The sequence below is a fragment of the Pelodiscus sinensis genome, chromosome 23 (genome assembly GCF_052426305.1).
Source record: "Pelodiscus sinensis isolate ZL-2025 chromosome 23, ASM5242630v1, whole genome shotgun sequence".
Classification (NCBI taxonomy): domain Eukaryota; kingdom Metazoa; phylum Chordata; order Testudines; family Trionychidae; genus Pelodiscus; species Pelodiscus sinensis.
Genome location: NC_143074.1, coordinates 23,686,211 through 23,698,871, shown reverse-complemented (window position 1 = coordinate 23,698,871; position 12,661 = coordinate 23,686,211). Strand labels below are relative to the sequence as shown.

Below are 12,661 nucleotides of genomic sequence, written 5' to 3'. Positions count from 1 at the left end.
GGAAAGCAGGCTTCACTTTAATTTGCCTAAGGCAATTACACTAAGACTGTGGTGTCCAAAGTGCTAGCTGCTAGCCACATGTGGATATTTGGCTGGTTGAGTGTGGCTAGCTCGCTCCAGCAGTAGCCAAGACTTGGGTGGGCACCCGGCTCTATGAGATCAAATGCCAAAGAGGGTCATTCAATGCTAATTTTCTTCAAGGGGTTATTTTTGTGGTATTTTCTAAGTGGCCAGTCCCTATATCACAATGTTCAACCAATCAACCTCACCCTGCTTCGGATCCCAGGGAAATTTCTGATGCATCATAGCCAGGTTATTTCCTCTGGTTCTGCCAAGAAGTGAAAGAGTGGGAGGATGTCACCAATTTAAGAGGGAAATGAAACACTGTAGTGTACGTATTCACACAGGAGAAGTGTGTCACACACTGTACTATACTACACACAGGGCACAGCACCCAAGTACTGGAATGGGGACATGGCAAGTCGCTCACCTAGGAGTTCAAACAATACAGCAGAAGCACCCAGGAGATTTTGCTTGACAGATAGTGCTGACTTCTTCTGACTTGTGTGGTTATGCACCATAAAATCAAATGCTTTATTTCCCACCATGTCTTATTTCAGGTTTCCCTTTCTACCCTCAGAATAACATTTGCAATTATTCCTGGCAAATCAGAGTCAAGTGCTATGTAATCAGACTAGGACTATCCAAAGGCTGACTCAGACTCGTTTTGCTAATTATCTTCTAGACAATGAATTTACACTCAGAGAAGTGAACTGTCACTATCAGTCATTTCTCCCACAGTCCTTAAGTACCTCATTATTTGATGAACTCAGTAAAATGGAATTGCTTGTGCACGTAATGATCAAATGCAAACTCAGAACACTGATTTTGGAGAAAAGGTTCTTCATTCTTACTTCTTGAGTAACGGTTCTAGTTTGAATTTTGAGAAGCATGGTTGCAAGATCTCTGAGCATATAGTGGCTTTTCTTTTTCTTTATTATTGATGCCAACACTGATATTGGAAACGTCCATACTCTACAGTTGTTAAGAACCAAGATGTGCAAAATTAAACAGCTGGGCTAAGAAACCCCCAAACATGCACTTAAAAACCCCCTACAACCAAATGTTAAGAGACCAATGCAAGCATCAGATCACACTGACCTAGTTTCATAGCAGTACTTAAGTTAAATTTGAACATTTAGATCTGGACTCTCATTTTAGCTGCAGGGCAATATAACAGAAGTTAATTTTTCAATGGGAAATCAGAGTTAGCCAAAGAATTTAACCAAGTAAACCAAATGACATAAAATGCAAATAGCTAAATATTCTGAAGAGTCAAACCAAAACAGACTGCAGTTCTATAAAATATATGGGGAGATATTAAAGGAAAATATGGTCTAAGTGAAGGTAATGCCACAAAAAATTTCCAGATACTATAAGGCAGTGTCTACACTGGGCCACTTATTCCGGAAAAGCAGCCGCTTTTCCGGAATAACTTGCCAGCTGTCTACACTGGCCGCTTGCTTTTCCAGAAAAGCAATGATGATCTACTGTAAAATTGTCAGTGTTTTTCTGGAAAAACTATGCTGCTCCCGTTCGGGCAAAAGTCCTTTTCCGGAAAAACTGTTCCGGAAAAGGGCCAGTGTAGACAGCACAGTAGTCTTTTCTGCAAAAAAGCCCCGATCGCGAAAATGATGATCGGGCCTTTTTTCCGGAAAAGCACGTCTACGTTGGCCTCGGACGCTTTTCCGGAAAAAGTGCTTTTCCGGAAAAGCATCCTGCCAATGTAGATGCGCTTTTTCCGGAAATACTTATAACGGAAAACTGTTCCGTTTTAAGCATTTCCAGAAAAGGGTGCCAGTGTAGATGTAGCCAAAGTGTTTATTTTGATACTATAAGTGTTATATTGATATTTGGGGGGGGATTCTGTATTTAGTTACACTCAGTAACCTTTAAGCATTCTTGTAACTATCCGCCTTTCTACTAACAGGGCACTACAAAATAAAATGTATCACTTTACCTTTGTGATGAGAATTCGGTACTTTTCCACCAGGTGGTCATTGTTATGACATCCAGCTAGCAGCTGCCACACCTCGCCTCTTAGTGCTTCAGGAACACCACTTCTCACCAATGCTGACAAAGGCTTTGGCCTCACACTCAAATTCAGATGCCTTGGGGGAAGAGGGAGAAGTTATGCTCCATTACTATGGGCCAAGTACAAACATATGAGCGGTCATGTGTAACACCCAAATGCAATGTGGAATGAGAGAGATGCTGGAAAAAACGTCATGACCGTCTGTGTGTTGCTGGAGGAGCTCTCTGGGCCATCAGAGACGTAACAACAATGTGGGAACATTCAGGAGTCATGAAAAAAGAAAATTAACTGTACACCTTTCCCATCTACTTCCATAAATGCTACTAAATGTAGCATGAAGGGGAACAGCCAGCAACGTTCATGCACGAATTGGGTGCCCGAGGTAAGGGGCTGGTGCATTCCCAGAAGGTAGGGGGCGTACACCCAGGCAGCCCCTTTCATCTGCCTGGTGATTCTGTCTCATTTCCATACGGTTTTATGAGAAGCAGTCCCATTCCAGGCAAATCTTATTTTCCTGGTACAACCAAATCCTGACTTTGCTTTAAGCTAGAGAGAAAGCTGTGTACTGAATTTGGTGGTCCTAGTTTTTACTTTTAGGAGGAGTTCTTAAACAAGCAGACAGACACACAAACTCTCAAATATATAGTAGATAAATAAAAACTCAGCACCAAGGTAAGGAGTTAGACCATCTACAACAAATACAAACCCTCTGAAGAGACTATGAACTGCCTTGCTCTATATATTAGTTCTGGTAATAAAATAAGATAGGTTTAATAAAACAGTATCACACAATATAACCTATGTGCTTTATTGGTAACAGACCTTTCTAGTCTGGCACTCTTGGGTCCAGCAACATCTGTGGTCCAGACTGACTTTAGTTAGCCTGTCCACAGATCATGGGTGTGGCCGAGTTTCCCGCAATCTCATAACGTTTGCTTACAACCGCCAGTCCTCGCTCTTAGCTTCCTGTGCTGTTATTTAGCTCTAATTTACTCCTAAATGTCTTCAAAGATGCCCAGTCAGCAGTGGAAGTGTTGGTGATGCTGCTAGACAATATTGACCTCCTGTTGTCCAGGAAGTTCTCTGGCTCAATAGCAGTAAGGTCCTAAGGGTGCCGGGCTACTGAGGTTCAACCTGTACCAGATATTCTCAACTATTGGATTTTGGAATGGGAAAAGCATGTGACTTCTCTAATAAAATACAAGCCATACATGGTAAAAAAAGGAAGTTAAAAGAATACCAACAAATCCCTAGTTGCTATAAAAAATCTGAATACGAGATCATCTAACCACCTGAACTCTCCTTTTTAGGATTTTCAATCCTCTAGTATGCTAAAAACTCAAGGATCATGACCTGCAATATTTGTAAGTTTTAAAAAGGGAAGAAGCCCTTTAACCCCACACCAAAAGTTGTTATTGCCAGCATCAGCACAGAAGAACTCCCCATCCTCTTAGAGCTGCCAAAACATTTTCAGTGCGAGTGTCAGGTGGCTTAATTACTTTTCAGCCTTGGAAGAGTTACAGAAGAACTGAAGTATATGACAAACATTCTTGCTGAGAGGGGATTTGTAGAGCTCATCTGATCAAACTGTTTCTAAGGGGATGGGGGAAGAGAGGACATAATTCTGATGCAGTCTTTCTACTCTTTTGTTATCTTATTGCAACAGTTACATATGTCCAGAACTCTTATCAAATAAGCATAATGTATGTGTGTTAAAAACTGGAAGTAAAAACCCTATCAAATTGAAAACAATTATATAGAAGTGCAATAGATCACCACTCCCTATATTAGCCTCTGAGTAGTTTAATGTTAAGAAAATCTCTGAATCTTTATATTAGACATTTTCCTAACACCTACATGCTGGATTTAATCCGTCTCTACTGCACTGTAGCTTTGTTTTTCCTCCTTCTCGGATGCAGTATTTCATTTGCTCTCACCTTTCTGGCTGCTTCTTGCTCTGCTTTTCAATGATGTTAGGAAGCACAGGAAGAGAAACGATACTAGATGGAGACCAAGGGAAATCTTAAAATGCTCCATCTGGTACTGAGTATGTGTGATCTCTCTGTGCAATGTTGGCAGAGTTTTGCAATAACTTCCAGCAGTAACCTCCATGATGGAGGCTCACCTTAGTATGCAGAGCTAACTAGCTGTTGCCCTGGCAAGGGGGAGTAGAGGCTGTATCAGAATCTCTACTACTTCGAAATGCTATGCTAAATAAATCAGCACCTCCTAGAAAAGCAGAACAACTCACATAATCCCCTGATGGACCCAGAGTTTATCTTCCTTTAACGAGGTGGCCACATTCTTAAGACCCAAAGGCTAAGGATAGATATTCAGTTAGGGTAAATGGTTCAACTCTGATTGTTCCTGGAGCTGGAAGGAGGGGAACTTTGCTGGAAAATTATCTTCAGGGAGCCAAAGTGAAGGAAAAGCTGTAACTTCTTTATTCTTCTTTTGATAGATTTTTTTTTATTAGCAAATGTAGAGCAAAGTAGTACTATGGTTTCCAAAACACCTGCAGCTATAGTAACCCCAAGAAGCTAACATGTTGCCTGAATGCTTTGAAGACATTCAGATATAAAAATTAGAAGTACAAATGGTATCAGACAAATCCTGGAATCGTATCAGAAGCCGGGATTCTCAGAAGACTTCATCCACCCTAATCTATTCTCAATTAATTTTCAGAACCAGTGGCCACTCTGCAAGGAAAGAACACACTTAGCTGGCAACCTCTCATGTCCGAGAAGACTCAAATACCATTTTCAGAACGCACATTCTTGCCTCTTACCATTTGGACAGAAGATCTCCCCATGTTTCAAGAATTTTTTCGGCACACTCTTTGGAAACATCCCCAGAACCACTCAAGAGAGGCTCATCGTTATCTATAATGAACGTAATGAGAAAAGAGGAGAAAATGTAAGCACAGAGGAGCACTATCCTACCAGATTAGCATTCAATTCTCAACTGAACCACTTCTTGGGATACCCCTGGTCAAATTTTAACACGGAGGACTACTGCAGGTGTAGACTCAGTTCTGACAGAATCATTACGAGGCACCTCACAATTCAATCCAGAACAAGTCAAAATGCAAAGTAGGCATTAACCTAAATGTGACCAATGCAATCATATTTCAGATGTTATCTTGAAAGAAATGTATGATACTGCTATCAGCGAAATGCTCTGCCTTTTGCACTACTAAAGCAGACAACTGAAATACTGCCAATGATAGATAACTTAATATCCTCAAGACCTACTCTTTCAAATGATATATTAAGGGATCTTGTTTTCTTTATGAAACATAACGAGAGGCCATTATAATGTCATTGCATTCATGGCAGCCTGAACTGCTTTGCACTTTTCCTTTGAATGCTATTACTTTTCTGATAGCTCCTAAAGCTTGAATTATGTAGTTTTTAGATTGTAGCACATTCCATTGCTGAAGTGAAAAAGTAGATAAGCACGATCACAATAATAAGACCAATCTCATAGCTGGTCTATTCAGTCATGGACATTGTGAAACCCTCATTATGAGTCATGTAGATACAAGCTCTGCTGCCGTTTCAGTATTTGTCTGATGCCAGACGCCTAGTCTGACACTGCTGTTGCATTAAATTATTTACACAAAAATATATTCCTCTGGAATGGGCCTCAGTTATCTTGGCTCATGTGTGAAAAATCTGGAACAGCCTAAGCAGATCTCTGATGTGGGTGATGCTATATCATTCAAACGTGCTGATTACTTTCCTATCAGTAACAGAAACTCAGCAGCAGTTCACAGGCCTGTTCAAAAAATGAAATGGCAACAGAGCCTGTCGAAAACACACAGACCTCAGAATGAACAGCACCACCAAAACTGTGAAATAGCGCCTGGTGTGTGGCATTTTGCACTACAAAAGCCTATGCTTACACACATGCCACTCGTAGACACCTCAAACCAATGCCAACTCCTCATTCCTCACTGCTGCAGCCGTTTACATCTGTTCCAGGAGGGACAAACTATCTCAAGTGCTGCTTCAGGTGTTTTTAACTTTTCTGGGGTGTTTTGAACTCTTCAGTCTGTCTCCAAGGAGAGTCAAATGAACCAAGAAGCAGCATTTAGTTGGTTCACAGAAACATCCAAGAAAAATGAAGTGGCAGCTGAAGGAACTGTTTTTTGTTATCAGACACTCATAGCTTTCAAGTGTGAGACAAGATCCCATTCAAAAGGTAATTTCTTCCCAATAGCTTTGCTAGTCATCTATGGCAGCTTCCATTTCCTACAAAGTATGCAAATACTGCCGCTCCCCGAGTTACGACCGCCTCCACTTACGACCATCCACACTTACGACCAAAGTGGTTGTAAATGCGGATCCGAGTTACGAATGGCGATCCGCGCTTACGAACAGCGTGGTCGCCATGGAACTCTATGGGATCCGAGTTACGAACACTTCGAGTTACGGACCAAGCGTTGGTCCGTAACTTGTTTGTAACTCAGGGAGCGTCTGTAAAACAAACTTGACTAGACTCTTACCTTCCTCTTCATCATCCTCTGGAGGGGACGGAATCATGGAGCCCTGCGACCCAGACTGTGGCAGTCGAATAGAGGGGCTTGCTGTAGTTTTTCTTCTCTCCCTTTCAGATTCACTTTCTAGACACACAACTTCATATAATGTATCTGTATTGTTCTTCCTGTCCTTTTGTTTGATCTGGATTAGAAAAGCACAATTCTCAGTTAGGAGTTATCATAGGACTGTGTGTTTCACAAGGTTCTTTCTACATCCTCTCCTTGGGGAAGAGGGGGGAATGGTGAAGCAGCATTATGATTACAGTCCTTTCAGTGCCCCAAGGTAGCTTCCAGGGCTGTGAATGCTTGTGGTGTTTGCTGTCTGCCCCTATTTCATGGGAATGCGTAGCAAACAATATCCAAAATGCATCACTCAGAATTGTATAGCTCCCGCAAGTAAAATGTACCCCTTGGGACAAATGAGTATATTTCAGGTCCAGGACTCAAACAGGCTCACCTTTTCCCACGGCAGTGGACTGGACACACGAGTAGCATGTATTTCAACAGTATATGCTATGGGGAAGCAGTTCTATGAGAGGAAGTTCAGTGAATTCTTGACTGCTGGACAACCTTTCCATTTAAATATGATGAATGAGAAAACCCTCAAACTATAGCTCGCTTCTCACCAGACTAAGAGCACAGTGTGCATCTCAGTGATAAAATGGTTCACTCTTGTTTAGTGTCCCAGCAAGGCCACTGATTGACTATTTACTTCTTCAAAAGTAAACGTGTACTCTTCCCGATTACACAGGTAGCCAACTTTATGGGATCCAAGGTTTTTGCTTCATTAATTTTCAATGCTTCTGTTCTGCTAAAGGGAAGTTAACACAGACTTTCTATATAAATACTTCACAAAATTCTAACTTACTTCAAGACTATTAAAGCAGCTTTACCTTCCACTCAAAATCAAAAATATGGAAAGAAATAATCTCTCCCCCACAATTTCTCTGTAAAAAAATTCCAAAGCTCAGTTTTACCATTTTAGTAATTTTAAATAATGGGAATTCTTCCAGACTAAAAATCACTAAGTCACTGAATGTTATCTGAGAAAATAAAATCCCTCTGCTTCCACCACTTCCCAAACAAGAAACATTTGCAAACTAAGATAAGCTAATTCTACATAGTTGTATCTTTTAAAGACTAATCACATCTCTGTAGAAACAAGTTTCCCTTCCATGCTTATCAGGTATAAACGATCAGTCACTTCAACTATGAATTGTGCTAACTCCTCCATTAGTAAATACTGGAAGCTGGATAACCCATAAGGGCGGCAAACAAGGCACAGTTCAATGAGATAAAAGGTCACAATTCATGCAGCATTTAGTAAGACAAAAGATACAAAATTAGCTAAGTAAGATAAGCTTCCGTATATTACAAGGCAGAAAAACAGCCTGTATTACAAAACTTGTGACATATTTATAGCTAACTGCATTAATTGTTCAACATTTCCATAATCCACTTCAAAAAAAATCAGTCCAAATAGGAGAAGATAAGACTAATCTCCTACATGGAGGGATTTTCCCCCAGACTATATTTTGAAGGAAGGTTTCCATGACATTGCTACATACCAGTGTGTTCCTGGAATGCGCTGTTCTGCAAGGTAACTGGTTACACATGGAATTAACTTTAAGTAAAAGAGATGAATGCAACAAAGAAGCTCCCTTGACGAACCTGGCATTTGTTGCCTCTCAGAAACCGTGCCATTATTTGCTATTACTTTACAAAAACAATAATGATGACGACAACAACAATAATAAAAATTAAAAACCAAGTGCAAAAAAGGACATTAGGGAAAAAGTTGTCTGTTTCTCCTGAACCTCCTGAAGAGGTAAATCCACATAATTCATGAACAATGAGATCAGAGTGTTCCACCCCTCACTCTTCTTGACTCCGTTCAATAGTATTGGACTGTGTGAATTCATCCGCAGGATGGTTAGTTTTCATGCGTCCTCCATTGCTTCTGAAGAGTGGTTTTGTTTCGGGGTAACCATTTCATGAGCAATTTTGGGAACAGCTTTTTTCCTCCATCACATACTAACTCTCAGGTGACTTTCACCGTCCATTTTCAAGGCTTTGACTGTTTCTGGTATGAGTTATGATATTATTCAAGTGCATTTCTTAGACAATGTACCCATTCTGTCCAGCAGGTGGAGTCAAAAAGCTACGATGTTAGCCTTCTTGACATTGCTTTCCAGTTACATTTTTAAACAAGAAAAGTTGGGGTATTTGGTTCGTTGAAACCTTTACTCTAACCATGTGATGCAATAGAAAAGAGAGCAGTGCAGTGACCCTCCACAGTTCTTAGACAATAACAGCAAAAATAGTCTTGCTAGGTCAATTGTCCAATTTTCCTGGGACAGTGTTTCTCAAACTGTGCACCCGGGGCTCCACGAGGTTGACAAACTGGAAACATCGATGGGTACAACACATACAATCAGTGGACCGTTGGGGCTCTGCATAAAGTTTTACGCATGTAAAGGGCTCCAGAGCCCAAAGTTTGAGAACCGCTGTCCTGGGACATGTGCATTTAAATCCTGTTGGAAGTTCTGTTTATCTTTGCAAAAAGTAGCCTTTTCTATTTGTACGCGTATGGCATGTCAAGTAAAAGAACTGCAGGACTCGTATACTAGGAAATGTTGTAACATCCTAAATACCAGGTTTGAAGGTACAGAAGTTAATTACATGTGACAATCTGCAGCCTGATCCTGCAGGCCTTATACACGATTCATTCCAGTGGCTTCAACAGAGCACACACATGCATCAGGGCTTCAGAGCTGGGCCTTGTCCCCATATGTTTATATTTATCCTGTAATGCACCCTAAAACCTACCACTGAAGTCTCAGAAGAATTTAATTATAGGGTAGTGACAGTCAGTTAAGCTTATACCCAACTATGCCAAGCCCCAAATGTAATGGTAAAAAGACAGCATTACCTGTTTTAGTTTTAGGAAGAAGTTTTCAGTGGAGCTACGTTTGCTGAAGGGCCAGAACAATCTCTCATTTGGTGAGCAAACTCGGACTTTGGTCTCCAAAAGGAATCGCACAGGTTCTTGTACCTCAGTTATCACCAAATCAACAGCTGTAGTCATGAACAGCACTTTATCTACAGAGAGAAAAAAATCAAGCCAATAATACAATCACCTGCCGACAAATCTCAGTGGAAATTCTCTCTCATCTGTCTACCTTGTAGTAATGTTACTGTAAAAACTAATTCTGCAGAAAATTAGCAGAATTCAGAAGAAATTAGCAGACCTAACACCCCAATATAAAGCAAAGGTTTCGGTGACTGGCACAGGTCAATTAAGATGGGCTATTTGCTAGCAAGAGAAGCTGCCCTATCAGAATCTTCTCCCAGCAAAGAATTCTTCTACCACAGAAAGATAAAAATCCTTTGTCACGTTCTTCAAATCCCTCTGGAAAACTAGCAATCATGTTCCTTAAAACAATTTCAAATATTTAATTAAGACTCTGATTTAAATGGTGACCCTCTACTGTGCAAGTGTGGTCCCACCAAGTTCTTTTGCTAAACAAGTCTTTGGATGATGGATAAATCCTATCATGTTAAGGAGATTCTGAAAAACGTTTACAAGACCACCACAGCTGTGGAAAAAGTCTCTCCCTGACAGAGCAGAGCGACCAACAATAGGAGCAGGACTCTCTGCGAAATGGGAAAGACTAGGCCAGACAATTTTAGGACCACTGGCATTTCTGAGCTTTGGGCAATTCACAGGTAATGCGCCAATTTCCACACACAGCTATGATAACTGTGAAAATCAGGTGTGTCATTGTTCACCTAAAATATTTAGAAATGTATCCTTCAAGAGCCATCATTAGGCTTACGAGCCAAGCACGATGAACAAGGCTAGCTTACATTGCAGATGAACGAAAACACAAGAAGAAAACAAAGCAATGGATATGCCCTAATCACACTTGGAAGATCTTATTCGTAATTTCCTGGGCAAAAAGCTTCCTGTTTTTAAACAAACATTTTGATTCTGCAGAACCTGAATCAGTCACGGGGGTTGGCTGTAGCCTGGCAGCTGAGTGTACGAAATAGGCCTCTACCTTGATAGATTAAAATCCCCATTGGCCTTGATTATTGCCTTGATTAAGGACTGGAAGAAACAGCACTAGTGATCCTCACTCCCCAAAACGGAAATGGAGAGAGTACAAGAGATATCGAAAGCCCCATATATCTCCCAGCGTAGTGAATTTTTCTCTGCTACATGTAAAAATTTTCTTCTAGTGGTTTTCTCCACAATAACCTCTGTGCAACACTTGTTGGATTTACAGTAGGAATGAAGCACATCACAAAGGGAAATCCTGTAATAGACGATCTTGTGCAATTCATAATGGGAGTCGGCAGAAACTAAAGGGGAGCAGCTGGAATGAAGGACTAGACCTCCTGCCTCATCCCTTTCCACACCCTGTACAGCCTTTCCTTTCCCTAGTAGGATGTCTGATTACACTTTTGGTATGCCAAAGAACTGACTAGTCTCCCAGGCTCCTGTTTCATTTATTCGATTCACATGTCCCACGTGAATCAAACTCAGAGCCACAACACTGTTTTCACTACATGATGTTACTGAGGGAAAAAGTGAAGGAGGCCGCCCCAACCTCGCTCAGCAAGAGCCCTTTTAAACTAACAAAGAGAGACCCAGCGCCTGCCAATTCCGACACACATTCCTGCTGGTAATAACGTTATTTTTGTAACGTTGGTACCTTTCGGAGTTTCTTCATTTACAATTTGGAAATGTGGAGATTTTTGATTCCAACTCCCAGTGATGATGTACGATTTCCCATCAGAGCTTTTACCCATGGATTCCTAGAAGCAAAGGAAAGAGCAAACACGTTGCTATTAACATGAAACTCATTTTAAAAATGCCAAGTGCTCGGTGCGCTCAGGAAAGGGGTGAGTCCCAGCCCAGAGACCAATTCCTGACGTCTGTTCACAAAACAACTACTGCCTGGGCAGCCACAGGGCAACCTCCCCAAGTCCACATCACTCAGCTGTAACCAGGAAAGACCATCTCTGGGGAGGAGAGGAGAACTTAGCCTGCACCACCTTTGACCTTCCAGCTGACCCTACCAAGAACAGGGCGATGATTGTGTGTGACATGCACACTGACTGTGCAAAGAACAGTCGTTCATTTCAGAGTGGTCCAAGAGCCATCTGCAAGCTAGTGACTTTCAGGCCACTCCTAATCCAGGTCAGATTATCTACAGTGGAAAGGCCAAACCATACATGCTCCCCTCAACACTGCCCTAGAGGAGTCCAGGCAATTCAGTGCTTGCAGCCTTATTTCGTAATGTGCGGTCTCACAACGACAGCTACTTGAGTGGTTTATTCACTCCATGAAAACACGTGCACAAAGCTCCTAAACCAGAGTTTCTTAAACTTTTTAAGACCGAGGAACACCAAACAATTTTTTTTAGGAGGAACTCCAAGGCCGGGGAAAAATGGAGGAAAAACAAACACAGAAAAACAAAAAACCTCCCAGATTTTGAAATCTGTTCTCTGTGGCACACCTCCGACTGCCTCGCGGCACACCAGTGTGCCACGGAACACAGTTTAAGAAACACTGTCCTAAACTGTTTGCCCTGGGGATGCATTTCATTGCCTATCCTATATTGAAACCAATTAAAATCAAGAATACTGCCTTACAAACTGCTAACCCTAAAAAGCTTCCCAGCTGTTTCACACTAATGTGTCTTGATACATTGCAGGGCTGTAATAACAAACATCTGACAGTGTGAGATTGTTCTATCCTCAGTGTCCTTGGTGTCTCAAGGACATTAGAGGGCACATCTCTTATACTGGTCTTTTTCTAAAATATACACACAACATTAAAAGCTAGGAAATGCCAGAAATAAGGTTTCACAAGCAACCTTAATGAAATCCCCCTTGTCTGTATGATTGATAATATAAGTAAGGATGTTCAAATGCACCGGTTCCGGGACTGCCGGGGGCTCTTACAACGTTTAAAAAGCAGAAGCTCAGTATCTGGGACCCGACTTATCTGT

At 41.3% G+C, this 12,661-nt stretch overlaps 1 protein-coding gene across 5 annotated transcripts in view; it reads right to left on the bottom strand.

Moving 5' to 3' along the window:
• RABGAP1 (RAB GTPase activating protein 1) overlaps positions 1 to 12,661 on the bottom strand; it is a 121,613-nt gene that overhangs the window by 70,779 nt on the left and 38,173 nt on the right. For all 5 annotated transcript variants that reach the window (XM_075905614.2, XM_075905616.2, XM_006121941.5 and 2 more), the window contains 5 exons: positions 11,360 to 11,462; positions 9,571 to 9,740; positions 6,606 to 6,780; positions 4,884 to 4,977; positions 2,021 to 2,171 (listed from right to left, as the gene is read on the bottom strand). In XM_075905614.2, the coding sequence (XP_075761729.2) occupies positions 2,021 to 2,171; positions 4,884 to 4,977; positions 6,606 to 6,780; positions 9,571 to 9,740; positions 11,360 to 11,462 (693 nt within the window). The remainder of the gene's footprint in view (positions 1 to 2,020; positions 2,172 to 4,883; positions 4,978 to 6,605; positions 6,781 to 9,570; positions 9,741 to 11,359; positions 11,463 to 12,661) is intronic.